Source organism: Daktulosphaira vitifoliae, unplaced genomic scaffold (assembly GCF_025091365.1).
Source record: "Daktulosphaira vitifoliae isolate Bord-2020 unplaced genomic scaffold, ASM2509136v1 Scaffold_1, whole genome shotgun sequence".
Classification (NCBI taxonomy): Eukaryota; Metazoa; Arthropoda; class Insecta; order Hemiptera; family Phylloxeridae; genus Daktulosphaira; species Daktulosphaira vitifoliae.
In genome coordinates, this window is record NW_026099572.1 from 6,383,878 (window position 1) to 6,396,147 (window position 12,270).

Sequence of the window (12,270 nt, forward strand, 5' to 3'; positions counted from 1 at the left end):
ATTTAAGTCCTAAATACTTAATTTGTAGTGTTAAATGCAATAACGATTGACATGTTAGGTCAAAATTCTTAAAGTTTACTGCGATATTTAGTTTAAAGTGCCAAGTAAACTGACATTTAAAAGTTTATAAATCAAAGTAAATGCACTTAAATGTCAAGTGTAATATTTAGAACATTCTGTTTAAAACGTCCATTCATTTCAGTTAACAAATGCTAACAGGAGTGGTTTAAAAAACTACGTTGTTACATTATTTTAATTGATACTTAATCGATTTAAAATAATAAGTAAATTAAAATATACATTCATGATAGGAAAAAAATGTATACTTTATGATCTATTTTCTGATTTTTGGTTAACACTAATTAATCTATATTCAATAAAATATTATTTTTCGACCCAATCTGATATTTTAAAAATATTTATGAACTTCGCTGACACATAAATTCTTATCTAATTAACATTTAATAGACTAAGGGAAATGAGCAGCACTATCATTTTCATTATCATGAGTATGTATTCACATTATTTGTTAAAAATAAAATAACGACAAGTAATGAGTTTACGCGACAGGAGTAGACTGAACGTTTATTAGAATTTTACATTAATTTTAAATAAGTTAATTGGTATTTGTATTTTAAATTTCTTTAAGTTTTTATACGTTTACGTCGTATTGTTTAATAATATACCAATTTGAAAACTATTATGGAGGTGTCAAATGAAAATATTAATGCCTTGAGGCAATCATTTGTGAACAAACTTAATGGACAAAACGGTAAATTCTCTTTATCTTTACATAAATAATTTAGTAAACATTAAGTTTTTGTTCATGTTGGAATTATACTTAAATATATCAGATTTATAAAATTAAACAATATTAAATTACACATTGTTTTGTTTTTTACATAATATATATATTTATATTTTAATGTTTAATTTTAACTTGATATTTAAAATCAATTATTATTTATTTGAAGAGTAATGATAAATTTGCTTGATGATATATTAATGCTTGTAATTATACTTTTATTTGTAAAAAGGTCATACCAAGTTTCTAAAAAAATGTTTAATTAAATACATTTTTTTTACTAAATAAAAAGAATTTTATCAGGTGATAATGTGCTTTAATTTTATTAAAATATTTATTAACAAACTATTTAGATTTATTTCACCCACAAGATCTATTTCGCATTAATAATTCTGATGCATGGCTCAAAAGATTTTTATATCATAATGAAAACAATCATGATGATGCATTAACTATGTTATGGAACGCTTGTGAATGGAGAAAATCATTTGGAGTGAATGGTAATGAAAATCTTATTAATATGCTAAAATACTTAGAATTTCTGTTTATTATTTTGTATTATACATTTTGGCATAAAAATACTTTCATTATTTTCTATTAAAGTTCATTTTTTTGTATTAATATAGTTTTTTAACAAGTAATATTTGTACCTGAATATTTTTATTTAATATTGCTTTCAACTCTTACAATATATTATTTTTTTTAGAATTGAGTGAATCAAATGGTAGTGTCAGAATTGATTATTTAGAAGAAGGTATAATGTATCCTCATGGTCAAGACAAGGATGGAAAACTATTGTTTATAATCAGATGTAAATTACACTATAAGAATTCAAAAGATTTTGAAGAATGCAAGAAATGTGCTGTTTATTGGTTTGAAAGAATGGAGAGGTAGCACTTATAGTTTTATTTAATTTAAAATAGTATTTTATTTAATGCATTTTACTTACAGAATGACAAATGGTGATCAAATAACAATATTTTTTGATTTGATGGGATCTGGAATAAGCAATCTAGATATGGAGTTTACCAATTATTTGATTAATTTATTGAAATTATACTACCCTGCTTTCCTAAATTACATTATAATTTTTGAAATGCCATGGGTTTTAAATGGTAAACTATTATTTTCAATTTATTGATTTGTCTATATGTTACCTTATCTCAACTTTATAGTTAGCTTTTCGGTAATTTGAATATGTATCCTTATTTTTTTAACTAAGAAAGTATTAATTTTACCATGATGTGTTTTTTTTTTAATTTAAATATATATAAAGATTTAAATTTTCTATTATTAATATTATTCACATGTTCAAACTATTGTTTGTGTTTGCTAATATTTTGTATCTTTACCATTAGCTTGTTAAAAGATATATTAAATGTTAGTTTCTTAAAGTATAAAATTAATTTTTACCATTTTTTAAGTAAATTCATTTTGTATTATTTCAATTAGCTGCATTTAGAATAATCAAATCATGGCTACCTGCAAAAGCTGTGAAGAAAATGAAATTTTTAAGTAAAAGTAGTTTAACTGATTATGTACCTAAGGATTCCATATTATCAATTTGGGGTGGAGATTGTGATTATGAATTTACTTTTGAACCTGAAATAAAAAAGAATGAAGAATCTAAAAAAAAGGTTTTATATAATTTATTGATTTTGTATTATAATTATTATTATGGCTTCCCCTTTAATTGTCACTAGATTTCAAATTATTGATTAGACTTTATATATTTTATTAAAATTATTATTATAGGTTCATTTTGCTGAAACAATGGAAGTGAATGGTTCAGGAGATAATAGAAATATAATCAGTATGCCTAAAGGTTAAATATTTAATGATGAAAATTCTAATTTCCAAATCATATATATAATTTGTTTAAAATGTTTCAGAAAGTAAACTTAAAATTCTTCCCAGTGAATTACTTATTTTTTCTAATGATAGCAGCAGTGCATTTAACGAATATGTGGCTAATGTTACTTTTACGAATGATCACACTGATACTATCGCATTTAAGGTATATTGAATAATCTCATAAATAATTTTTTTAGTTTTCTAAACATTTTAATAAATTTAAATTATAGATCAAAACCACCTGTCAAATAAAATATAGAGTACGTCCTAGTACAGGTACTCTTAAACCTTCAGAAAGTATTACTGTTACTTTTGTACTTACTGGATTATCAGTCAAACAAACTGATATATTAAGAGATAAGTTTCTTGTTCTAGTCATACCAGTAATTGAAAACAAAGATATAGCTGAATTGTGGAAGGTAAACAAATCATTTTTATTGATAAAAGATTTACTATTTTTACATTTTTAATAATTAAATTATATTTTGTTTAAGTTATTTTATTATTAAATTTAAATTTATTTTGTTGAAAAATAATACATTTTAAAATTCTTATTTTTTAACTTCATCTAGCATAAATTATTTTAAGAATATTATAATACCTTTAATATACAATGTGAATAACAAATAATTCTAAAATAATTATAGAACTATGTCATGGACTTGCATTTAACTAATTATTGGATGTCCATATAAAATAACTCTTCTGATTAAGACCAAAATATTCATTATGATTTTAGGTATCGAGTGATACGAAAGAACAACATATGTTAAAATGCAAACTTGCGATTGAATTAAATGGTATGAGTGGATATTCAGATCTACGAGACCATAATCATAATAATGATCTTAATCAAAAAGTGGAAAAATTAATTAAAGTGGTAAGCATTTTTATTTTGCAATAACTCACGATTCTTAATTAAGCAAACATTTTTCTACAGAAATAAAATAATTTATTAATTTTTTTTTAAAAAAATGTAAATAATTGTATTAAAAATTGTAATCCATGTAATAATTTCAGTCCAAAAATGAAATAGCTCTACTATTTTTTTCTTAACTTTGATTTACTTGTCTCAATAATTATATATATATATATATTGAAATTTTGAAATGATGATAACAGGCCGAGTCTGACTGGAGTGTTAACTTAACTATAGAGTTTTTGTGTAGGTTGAGGTATTTTATATTTCCCTACTGCAAAACTTATGTAGTTAAAAATATATCTTGTATGACCATTCTCGGAAGCGATCTTGTTTTCTGATCAAGTCAATAGAAAAACAAATTAATTATACATTTAAAAAAATGTTATTAATTTTCTCAATATTAAACTTTAAAAATGATGAACTTGGGGGCCATATGATATAAATAAGTTAAATGTATTGAATTTACTGTTAACAGTCATATTCTCTGACATACAAAAGCTTATTTATAAATGCTTATTCCCAATAATCTGATTTTACAGTTATTTGTTAGTTCTAAATATTATTAAAATATTTTTTTTTTTCTAACAAACTCCCCTATAAACAAAATTGGAATATACCTATTAATGTACAAAAATTATAACATTATTATTATTATTATTATTTATAATGTACAGTGAGTATTAAATTTATGTATTGAATTTGTTGTCTATTCTATCTATTCTCTGATTTTTAGAGTTATTTATACCTTCTCAGTTTCACATAAAGCTAAAATAACTAAGTATGAAATTAGTTTATAGAGTGCATTAAAACTAAACTATTTTGAATAAATAAATTGAAATTATATAATTAATAATATGGTTTGACACGTTTTTATATTATAGGTAACAAAATTGGAAATGGCAAACCATTCATTAAGCCAAAATGTGTTCTACATTAAATGTTCAATGTATTTCATACTACTAGTTTGTGTATTTACATTAGGTTTTTTCTGGGCAATTTTTTATCATAAATAAACTAAGATAATTGTTATACAATATTATTATGTTGAGTTTTTTTAGCTACTATTAATCTTTAATGTTCTAAATTGTGATTTTAATTATTAGTGTCATAATTTTTATGTTAAATTAAAAGACTGATTATTTAAGTAAGTCATTCTTTTTAAATTGTTATTTATATTAGTTTATACCTAAACTAAAAACAAAATTAGTTATCAATAAAATATGGTAGATGCAAAATATTGTTATTCATTTTTCGTGTTTGTATGTTTTTTTTAATTAAGTTGCTGATGAATCTTTGTTGAAGTTTAATAAGAAATTTAATTTGAAATAATGTTGTTGTATTAGAAGCACAGAGTATATAAGATTATATTCTGTGTTAAAAGCATACGTAAAAATTTTAAATTATGATTATTTTTATTATATTTTGAAAATATAATTGAAGAATGTTAAATGATATTTAAAATATCAAATAGCATAGGTACTCCACTTAGTATGTGTATTGACGCAGTTCTACCGATAGATATTGAAGGACTTTATGCAAAAACATTTTCTCATGGCTTTTTTTTGCAAAAGAAACTTTTTGTTTTTTATTTATTAATGTAATTTCTTTAAAAGCGCGGGGTCCTACGTAAATAAATTAAAAAAAAAAATTGGTAATTTTGCCTTCTGCCAGTTTTGTATTGACGCTCCCAAGCATAAAGATCGTTAACATGTTTGATCAAAATGAGATATGAATGCTTTGGAGTAAACGCGATGATTCTTTATTGATAGAGATGATTAATTTTACGAATAACTATAATGTTTAAAGTTTATTCCTAAGCTATTCAAAACGTTTCGACTCTTGTGAAAATACGATAATTTTGTTGGAGAACATTGATATTCGTTCAATCTTTTTGACGTTATACTTCAAAATATGATGCGTTTTAGTTATGTTTGTTATCGTTATACACTAATAGAGTAGTATATCCCAGCAAAATCGTACTACCTAACTGCTTGACAGATTAATTATCATTAATTTTTAAAACTGTTCTATTAGAAAAACATTTTTTAATACATTAAATTGTTGAAAAAAAAAAGAAAATATTTGTACACCATAGGTAATTTATCAAGTCAAATTTTTTTCGAAAAATATTCAAGATAATGTACGAGTGATATTTTTTCATTAGGTGACATAATGAAAAACCGTGGGAAACAACGTTTCTATGGAAACAGAACGTCGTTGATACTACTCTAATCACTTTTCTGACTTTAAAAACAGCTGTTTAAACCACAACAGTGGTTACAGTATCAAGTTTTTGACGGAATGCGTCAATACAAATGAGGGCGATAAAAAATGGCGACCGTTTTCCACCCGTATCGTACCACCGCCGAAACATCGATATCGGGCGTCAGCGTGCCGTCCCTGGAACCGATGCGCATAAGGCCGGTCGCCATTGTTGAGACATCGTAGTTTGGTTGTTACCGATAATATTTTAACATCCGTGGGTAAGTGCAAATTTTAACTATTATTTTTTACATTATATTTATTGTTGTCGCGGTGTGTGAGACGAAATGATAATGTGACAAGTGGCGTAAAGCGCGGCGGCGGCCAATCGCCGTGTAAATGAGATACGGTTGCCGTGTGGCAGCGCTTTCATTTCGCTGTTAATGCCCCCTGTGTACAAAATATGTAAGTAAAATAGTGTCTTAATTTCCGATAGGCAGCGTTCTACTGGGATGTTTGGACAACGATCCTCTTATCTATTACTACTTGGCTATTAATATTATTGTTTATTAATTTTGCAACTGCCGACAGTAAAGTTGATTCATTTTTCTACTAGAAAAGGGGATTGATCGGTGACATATTTGGGTTGCTTTTGGTTTATCTCGATTATTTATCAATAGACTTCCCCATGCATCTTTTGTGTATATGCGTACTATAGTTATCTGACGCCCACTAAATCTATAGCCGTAGGTCTTACCGAATAGCAGCCCGTTTCGATTAAATCAATAATATTCGGAACGAAATAACGTCTATATTGTGTCTCAACATTACAATAGTTATTTTGCATATTATGTATACATGTATGTTAAAATGTTTTTAAATATTGTAGGAAACGTCCATAATTTCCCACCATTTACATTTTAATCATATTTTATGGACCTATTTATAAGTTTAAATTTTATATATACATAAATAAATGTGTATACATTTATATTATTGTTGATAATTTGTTGGGTGACTGTTATTCGAATAACTTTGAAATAGAAATTTTTTTTTCTTTAATTACTTAATTAATCTAGTTGATAAATAATTTTGTGTTAAATTATTTATACATTATATAATTCTGGAATTTGTATTTTACATGTTGGCCAACTTATTATTAATTGATTAATTAAAATCATATAATTGTATTATTAATTAAGTAATATATAATTGTAACGTTTCCCAGCCATTGCCTTATAATCTGCAGAAAAAATAATTTGTTGATTATTTAATTATAGGTGACTGAATAAATCAACATGTCTGAAAATGAAAGCATCCCAGATGGGACAACTTTAGGTAAAAAACTTGGATAATTTGAAGAATGAAAATATCAAACATTATACGTGTCAAAATAAAATTTTAAGTGGCGTTAATTTCAAAAAACGATTAAAATAATTGTGTATTTTATGAAACAGTAGTTATTTTCATAAACTTGAGCTAATTGAATTTTAGTAACTTATCATATACAAAATTGATATTATTAACACAAAAAATTTATCAAGAATAAAACATTTTTACTTTTTTGCATTTGTAAAGTTTGACATTTTGATTCGTTTTTTCTACTTTGTTTTGTAAATTTATGTTTTAAATATTCAATTCTTTAGTAAAGATATTAGTTTATATGTATATATATATATTTTAAAATAAAAATTTTATCTTCAGAATGAAAAAAGTTTCAAAAGTAAAAAAGAAACTTCTTTTGTTTAATATAAACATGAATTTAATGATTGTTTTATGTCATTAAATTTAATATTAATTTCTTTTCTACTCTTCAAGTGTTTTCTATTATAATTTTTTTGTTTTTAAATAATTATATTAGTTAGAAAAAGTATAATTTATTATTTATAAAGTGTATAAACACATATTTTAATTTATTATACTAAATTTAAATTTGTTATTTAATTAGTTCTGAGTGATGGAAACACTGAAAGCACAATGACTATTGATACTGATCATATTAAGCTGGAAGCTACTGCTTCTGGAACTGAAAATATTACAGACATTCAAAATTATTTAGATTCTTTCAACAAAGAAATCGAGGGAAATGATGGAACTCAAGTTACTGGTGGTACGTTATTTTATATATTGTAACATTTTTTAGTTCAATATATAAAAAATAAAATAACTTAAACTGTTCTTATTAAGTTTATTTAATATTTATGCTTTATATTATACTTGAAATTTGTAGCAGATAGCGAATCAGTTGAACATGCATATTTTATTGATCAAAATGTTCAGTATTATTATCAAACAACAACTGGTGATGGTCAAATGGTTATGGTTGGAGGTATTTCAGAACAAGATGCACAACTGATGGCAGAAACAAATGATAATAATATGGAAATAGTTATACCTGGTCAACAAGATAAATCTAAAAAAGATTTAGCACAAGTAATCATAAAAATTATTTTGTGATTTTTTTACCTAACTAAGGATTATTGTTTTTTAGATTGTTGCATTAGGTGATGGCAGTGGATATCAAACTGTTACTTTGGTTCAAGCTGATTCTGAAGCTAACAACTATGTTTTATATGTTGTAAAACAAAATGACAAAAATGGAGAATCATCAAATGTCAGCATGGAAATATCTCAAGATGATCCAGATGATCCTGATATTAGTAATGTTTATGATTTTAATGATGGAGAAGATCCTACAATTATAAAAAAACCTATTGTTGTAAGTTACTTATTTTATGATACATTAATTTTTCGATACATAAAAATATATTTATATATTTACAGGATTCTGCCGAAGAAGATGATAAAAACAAAGTGGCAAAAATTCCACCCAAGAAGTCACAAACTGTAACACAAGCTCATATGTGTAACTATTGTAATTATACTACTGGTAAAAGGTAAATTTTTTTTAATTTTTCCAATAAATTAATTTTATCAAATAATAGGAAGATGATAAGAATTTATCACTGTGGCTAGTATTATTTAAAATAAAAAATATATTTTAAACATTTTTTTTACTTAAATAATAGAAATATTACGTATATTTGTTTAAGTATTTTTAATTTCTGTTAATTCTTTCATAAATACTTTTTAACTATTTTTGTTGTCTAACTTTCCAAATTTTTAAATATGTAATAGCTTAAATTATTAATAAAGACTTTGTTTTTTGTACTTAAAAAGATCTGAATTTTTTTAAATTTTATTCTTACTCCGACTTTTGAGGAAGTAGTAAAGTTTAAAAGTTATTTTATTTAATATTTTAGATACCTATTATCACGTCATATGAAGTCGCATTCCAAAGAACGTCCTCATAAATGCACTGTATGTGAGCGTGGTTTTAAAACATTGACATCATTACAAAATCATGTTAACACTCATACAGGAACCAAACCATACCAATGTCGCAGTTGTCCAAGTGCTTTTACTACATCAGGTAAACATTTAGTCCTAATAATATTAAGTTTAATTAATATTTTTGAGCTAGATTTTATGATTTCTGTACTAATAAAATGTTGTTAATAGGAGAACTTGTAAGGCATGTGCGTTATAAACATACTCATGAAAAACCACACAAATGTACAATATGTGATTATGCAAGTGTTGAATTAAGTAAAATGAGAAATCATATGAGATGTCATACAGGAGAAAGACCATATCAAGTATATTAAAAAAAATTAATTTATTAAACATTATTAAAATTTTTATATTTTCAGTGCCCACATTGTACTTATGCTAGTCCAGATACTTTTAAATTAAAACGCCATTTACGCATACACACTGGTGAAAAACCATATGAATGTGATATATGTTTTTCTAGGTTCACCCAATCTAATAGTTTGAAAACTCATAGATTAATTCATAGTGGTAAATATTTTATGACAATATAATTTTTTTATTTTTATTATTAGTAATAAGTTATATTTTTATATTTACTAAAGGAGAAAAACCAGTGTTTAAATGTGAACATTGTCCAGCTACTTGTGGTAGAAAAACAGATTTACGTATACATGTACAAAAACTGCATACTTCAGATAAACCTATTAAGTGTAAACGATGTGGTGAAGCATTTCCCGATCGTTATAAATATAAGGTAATAAATAATTTATGAAATGAACATCAAATTTTTATTTGAATGGTTAATCTTTATGTAAAAACAATATTATTATATATATGCTATTAATTCATGATTAAAATTATATTTAAATAGGTTCATTGCAAATCCCACGAAGGAGAAAAATGTTATAAGTGTGAATTGTGTTCCTATGCTTCCATGTCTCAACGTCACCTAGAAACACATATGTTAATTCACACTGATGAAAAACCATTCCATTGCAAACTTTGTGATCAAGTAATATATTTTTAAATGTTTGATTATTATTTATTAATTTAATATAGATTAACAAATTTACTATTTGTGCTTAATAATAATTTTTTTAGTCTTTTAGACAAAAACAATTATTGAGAAGGCATCATAATTTATACCATAATCCAGCTTATATTCCTCCTCCACCCCATGAAAAAACTCATCAATGCAACACCTGTCAAAGGTCATTTAGACATAAAGGAAACTTACTTAGACATATGGAAGTCCACATGCAGGACTCAAATGCACAGGACCGAAATACTGCCATGAAACAAAGAATAGAAGCAAGTTTACTGTTAATTGTTTACATATTTTTTTACTTATTTATTAATATATAAATATATTGAATAATATCCAAGTAATTAATTTTGTTATTTAATTTTTTAATAAATAGTATACTGATTCAACTAATGAAGACGAATCTGAGGAGGATACAAGTATTCCTACAAATGAAACCGGTGTTGTAGCAGTTGAAGGTGAAGATGGACAACAATATGTTGTCTTAGAAGTTATTCAGTTAGATGGGCAGGATCAAATGGATGGTTATACATCAACAAGTGTTTCTATTCAGCAGTCAGATGAACCATGTAAATACTTTTGATAATTGTTTTTTATGAACTTTTTCTAAAAAATTATTACTTAAATAAATAATTATTATAATTTAGCTACTGAACAAAAAGACTTAACTATTTTGAAAACTGCATCTCTTTTGGATGTAAAAGAGGAATGTGGGGATGGAGTAGAAAATTGCTTTGGATTTGATGATGAAGATGAAGAAGAAACTACAAATTCTGGAGTATAATAATAGTACTTCATAATTTTGTTATTTCTTTAAAATATTTTTCATTATCCTTCTAATTAAAAAAATTAATTTGAATTAATTATTTTATTAATATAATTTTAATTTTGATCAAACATCACTTGGAACACAAGTAATGGTGTTATGTATAGATGACTTTATATTTTAGATTGTGATGTTTGCCAACTTTTTTATTAATTAATGTGTAATGCCATAAATTGTTTTGTATATTTTACATTTGTATATGTAATTGTTTCCAATCAAGCTAAATGTATATAATTTTTGTAAAGTATTACTCAAATCCAAGTCATTAGCGTGTTTAATATTGAAGCAAAAGTTTGCTTTAAATTTCCTTCAATTCTTAAGTAATTTTTTAAGAAATAAATTTAAATAATTATGTTTTTAAAACCGAAAATTTTATGTTCTTGTATCCTAAGAAAATGTATATTAAATAGGAATTACTATAATTACTGTAAACAAAAATACAATAAAAATAAAAAAACTACTTAATTATTTTTGCGTTCATTGAGTTTAAATTTGTGAATAAGAAGAAACAAGAAAACATACATGTATTTAATTATTTAAAAAAGTAATATTAAATTTTTATTTTGGGCGTTAATGAAAATTGAGCATTTTGTTATTTTTTTAAAATTATTATTTTAAAGACTGCACCAACATATTTTAAATTAATTAAGTTACATAATTAAATTATATTATAATATTAAAGTTCTCTGTTGTAATAATCATTTTATTACCAGTAGATATTTGATTAATAGATTAATATACACACAATTCATAAATAGCTGTTCCATTTGTAGAAAATTTAATATTATGTATATATTTCTAAATGTTGTATATAAAATTATTGTTTTTGATTGCATTGTGTTCTATTTTATTTGATAAACATTGTCTTATTCAATTCTTAATGAGTAATAATTTTCTCATATTATGACTATTTAATATAGAAATGATTTAGTTAATATATTTGCATTATTGTAAAATATATCTTTAGGAGTGTGATTTTAATAAATGTCTATGTATTACTTAAAGATTTTTCATTTACCTTTGTCCCTAATGTAAAAATCTACCAAGCTATAACTAATCTTATAATTTTTAATCTAGTGAATATTTTGCATTACTCTTTATTTAAAATTTTTACATTTTGGTACTATCATAATACCATAATGTATATTTTTCTTATTAATAAAAAAAATATTTTAGAAAATCAAAAAAGCTTTTTGTGGAGCAGGTTAATTGGTTCGAGATAGTAAATATTAGCAATCTAATTTTCCCCTCCTTAAAGAATGTTTTTACATTTAACATAT

General features: G+C 24.3%; 2 protein-coding genes across 5 annotated transcripts; both read left to right on the forward strand.

Annotated features, from left to right (window-relative positions):
* Positions 1 to 422: 422 nt before the first annotated feature.
* On the forward strand, positions 423 to 4,799 carry LOC126893936 (motile sperm domain-containing protein 2-like). The gene is made up of 10 exons (XM_050664537.1): positions 423 to 772; positions 1,159 to 1,305; positions 1,512 to 1,695; positions 1,757 to 1,920; positions 2,258 to 2,442; positions 2,561 to 2,630; positions 2,698 to 2,822; positions 2,890 to 3,078; positions 3,399 to 3,539; positions 4,463 to 4,799. The coding sequence occupies exons 1-10, from the start codon at positions 703 to 705 to the stop codon at positions 4,592 to 4,594; spliced, it is 1,407 nt and encodes a 468-aa protein (XP_050520494.1). The 5' UTR covers positions 423 to 702; the 3' UTR covers positions 4,595 to 4,799.
* Positions 4,800 to 5,894: 1,095 nt separating this feature from the next.
* LOC126893573 (transcriptional repressor CTCFL-like) lies at positions 5,895 to 11,726 on the forward strand. 4 transcript variants are annotated; one of them, XM_050664187.1, is made up of 14 exons: positions 5,895 to 6,064; positions 7,064 to 7,121; positions 7,732 to 7,893; positions 8,017 to 8,216; positions 8,275 to 8,502; positions 8,568 to 8,680; positions 9,047 to 9,216; positions 9,306 to 9,442; positions 9,497 to 9,647; positions 9,722 to 9,873; positions 9,991 to 10,131; positions 10,221 to 10,430; positions 10,541 to 10,733; positions 10,812 to 11,726. In XM_050664187.1, exons 2-14 carry the CDS (start codon positions 7,082 to 7,084, stop codon positions 10,946 to 10,948), a joined length of 2,034 nt encoding a protein of 677 aa, XP_050520144.1. In that variant the 5' UTR covers positions 5,895 to 6,064; positions 7,064 to 7,081; the 3' UTR covers positions 10,949 to 11,726. The 4 variants fall into 4 exon arrangements, with proteins under 4 accessions (XP_050520144.1, XP_050519908.1, XP_050520060.1 ...); XM_050663951.1 differs by having other exon boundaries at positions 5,897 to 6,064; positions 8,014 to 8,216; XM_050664103.1 differs by lacking the exon at positions 5,895 to 6,064 and adding an exon at positions 6,083 to 6,248 and having other exon boundaries at positions 8,014 to 8,216.
* Positions 11,727 to 12,270: the final 544 nt, after the last annotated feature.

What these genes read in the sequence shown, in the direction of transcription:
- LOC126893936 (XM_050664537.1), top strand. Translation starts at nt 703, where the DNA reads ATGGAGGTGTCAAATGAAAATATTAATGCCTTGAGGCAATCATTTGTG. An exon ending in CTGATACTATCGCATTTAAG is followed by an intron (nt 2,823 to 2,889) that starts GTATATTGAATA and finishes TTTAAATTATAG; the next exon opens with ATCAAAACCACCTGTCAAAT. An exon ending in TGGAAAAATTAATTAAAGTG is followed by an intron (nt 3,540 to 4,462) that starts GTAAGCATTTTT and finishes TTTATATTATAG; the next exon opens with GTAACAAAATTGGAAATGGC.
- LOC126893573 (XM_050663951.1), top strand. Translation starts at nt 7,082, where the DNA reads ATGTCTGAAAATGAAAGCATCCCAGATGGGACAACTTTAG. An exon ending in TGGAACTCAAGTTACTGGTG is followed by an intron (nt 7,894 to 8,013) that starts GTACGTTATTTT and finishes TGAAATTTGTAG; the next exon opens with CAGATAGCGAATCAGTTGAA. An exon ending in CCATGAAACAAAGAATAGAA is followed by an intron (nt 10,431 to 10,540) that starts GCAAGTTTACTG and finishes TTTAATAAATAG; the next exon opens with TATACTGATTCAACTAATGA.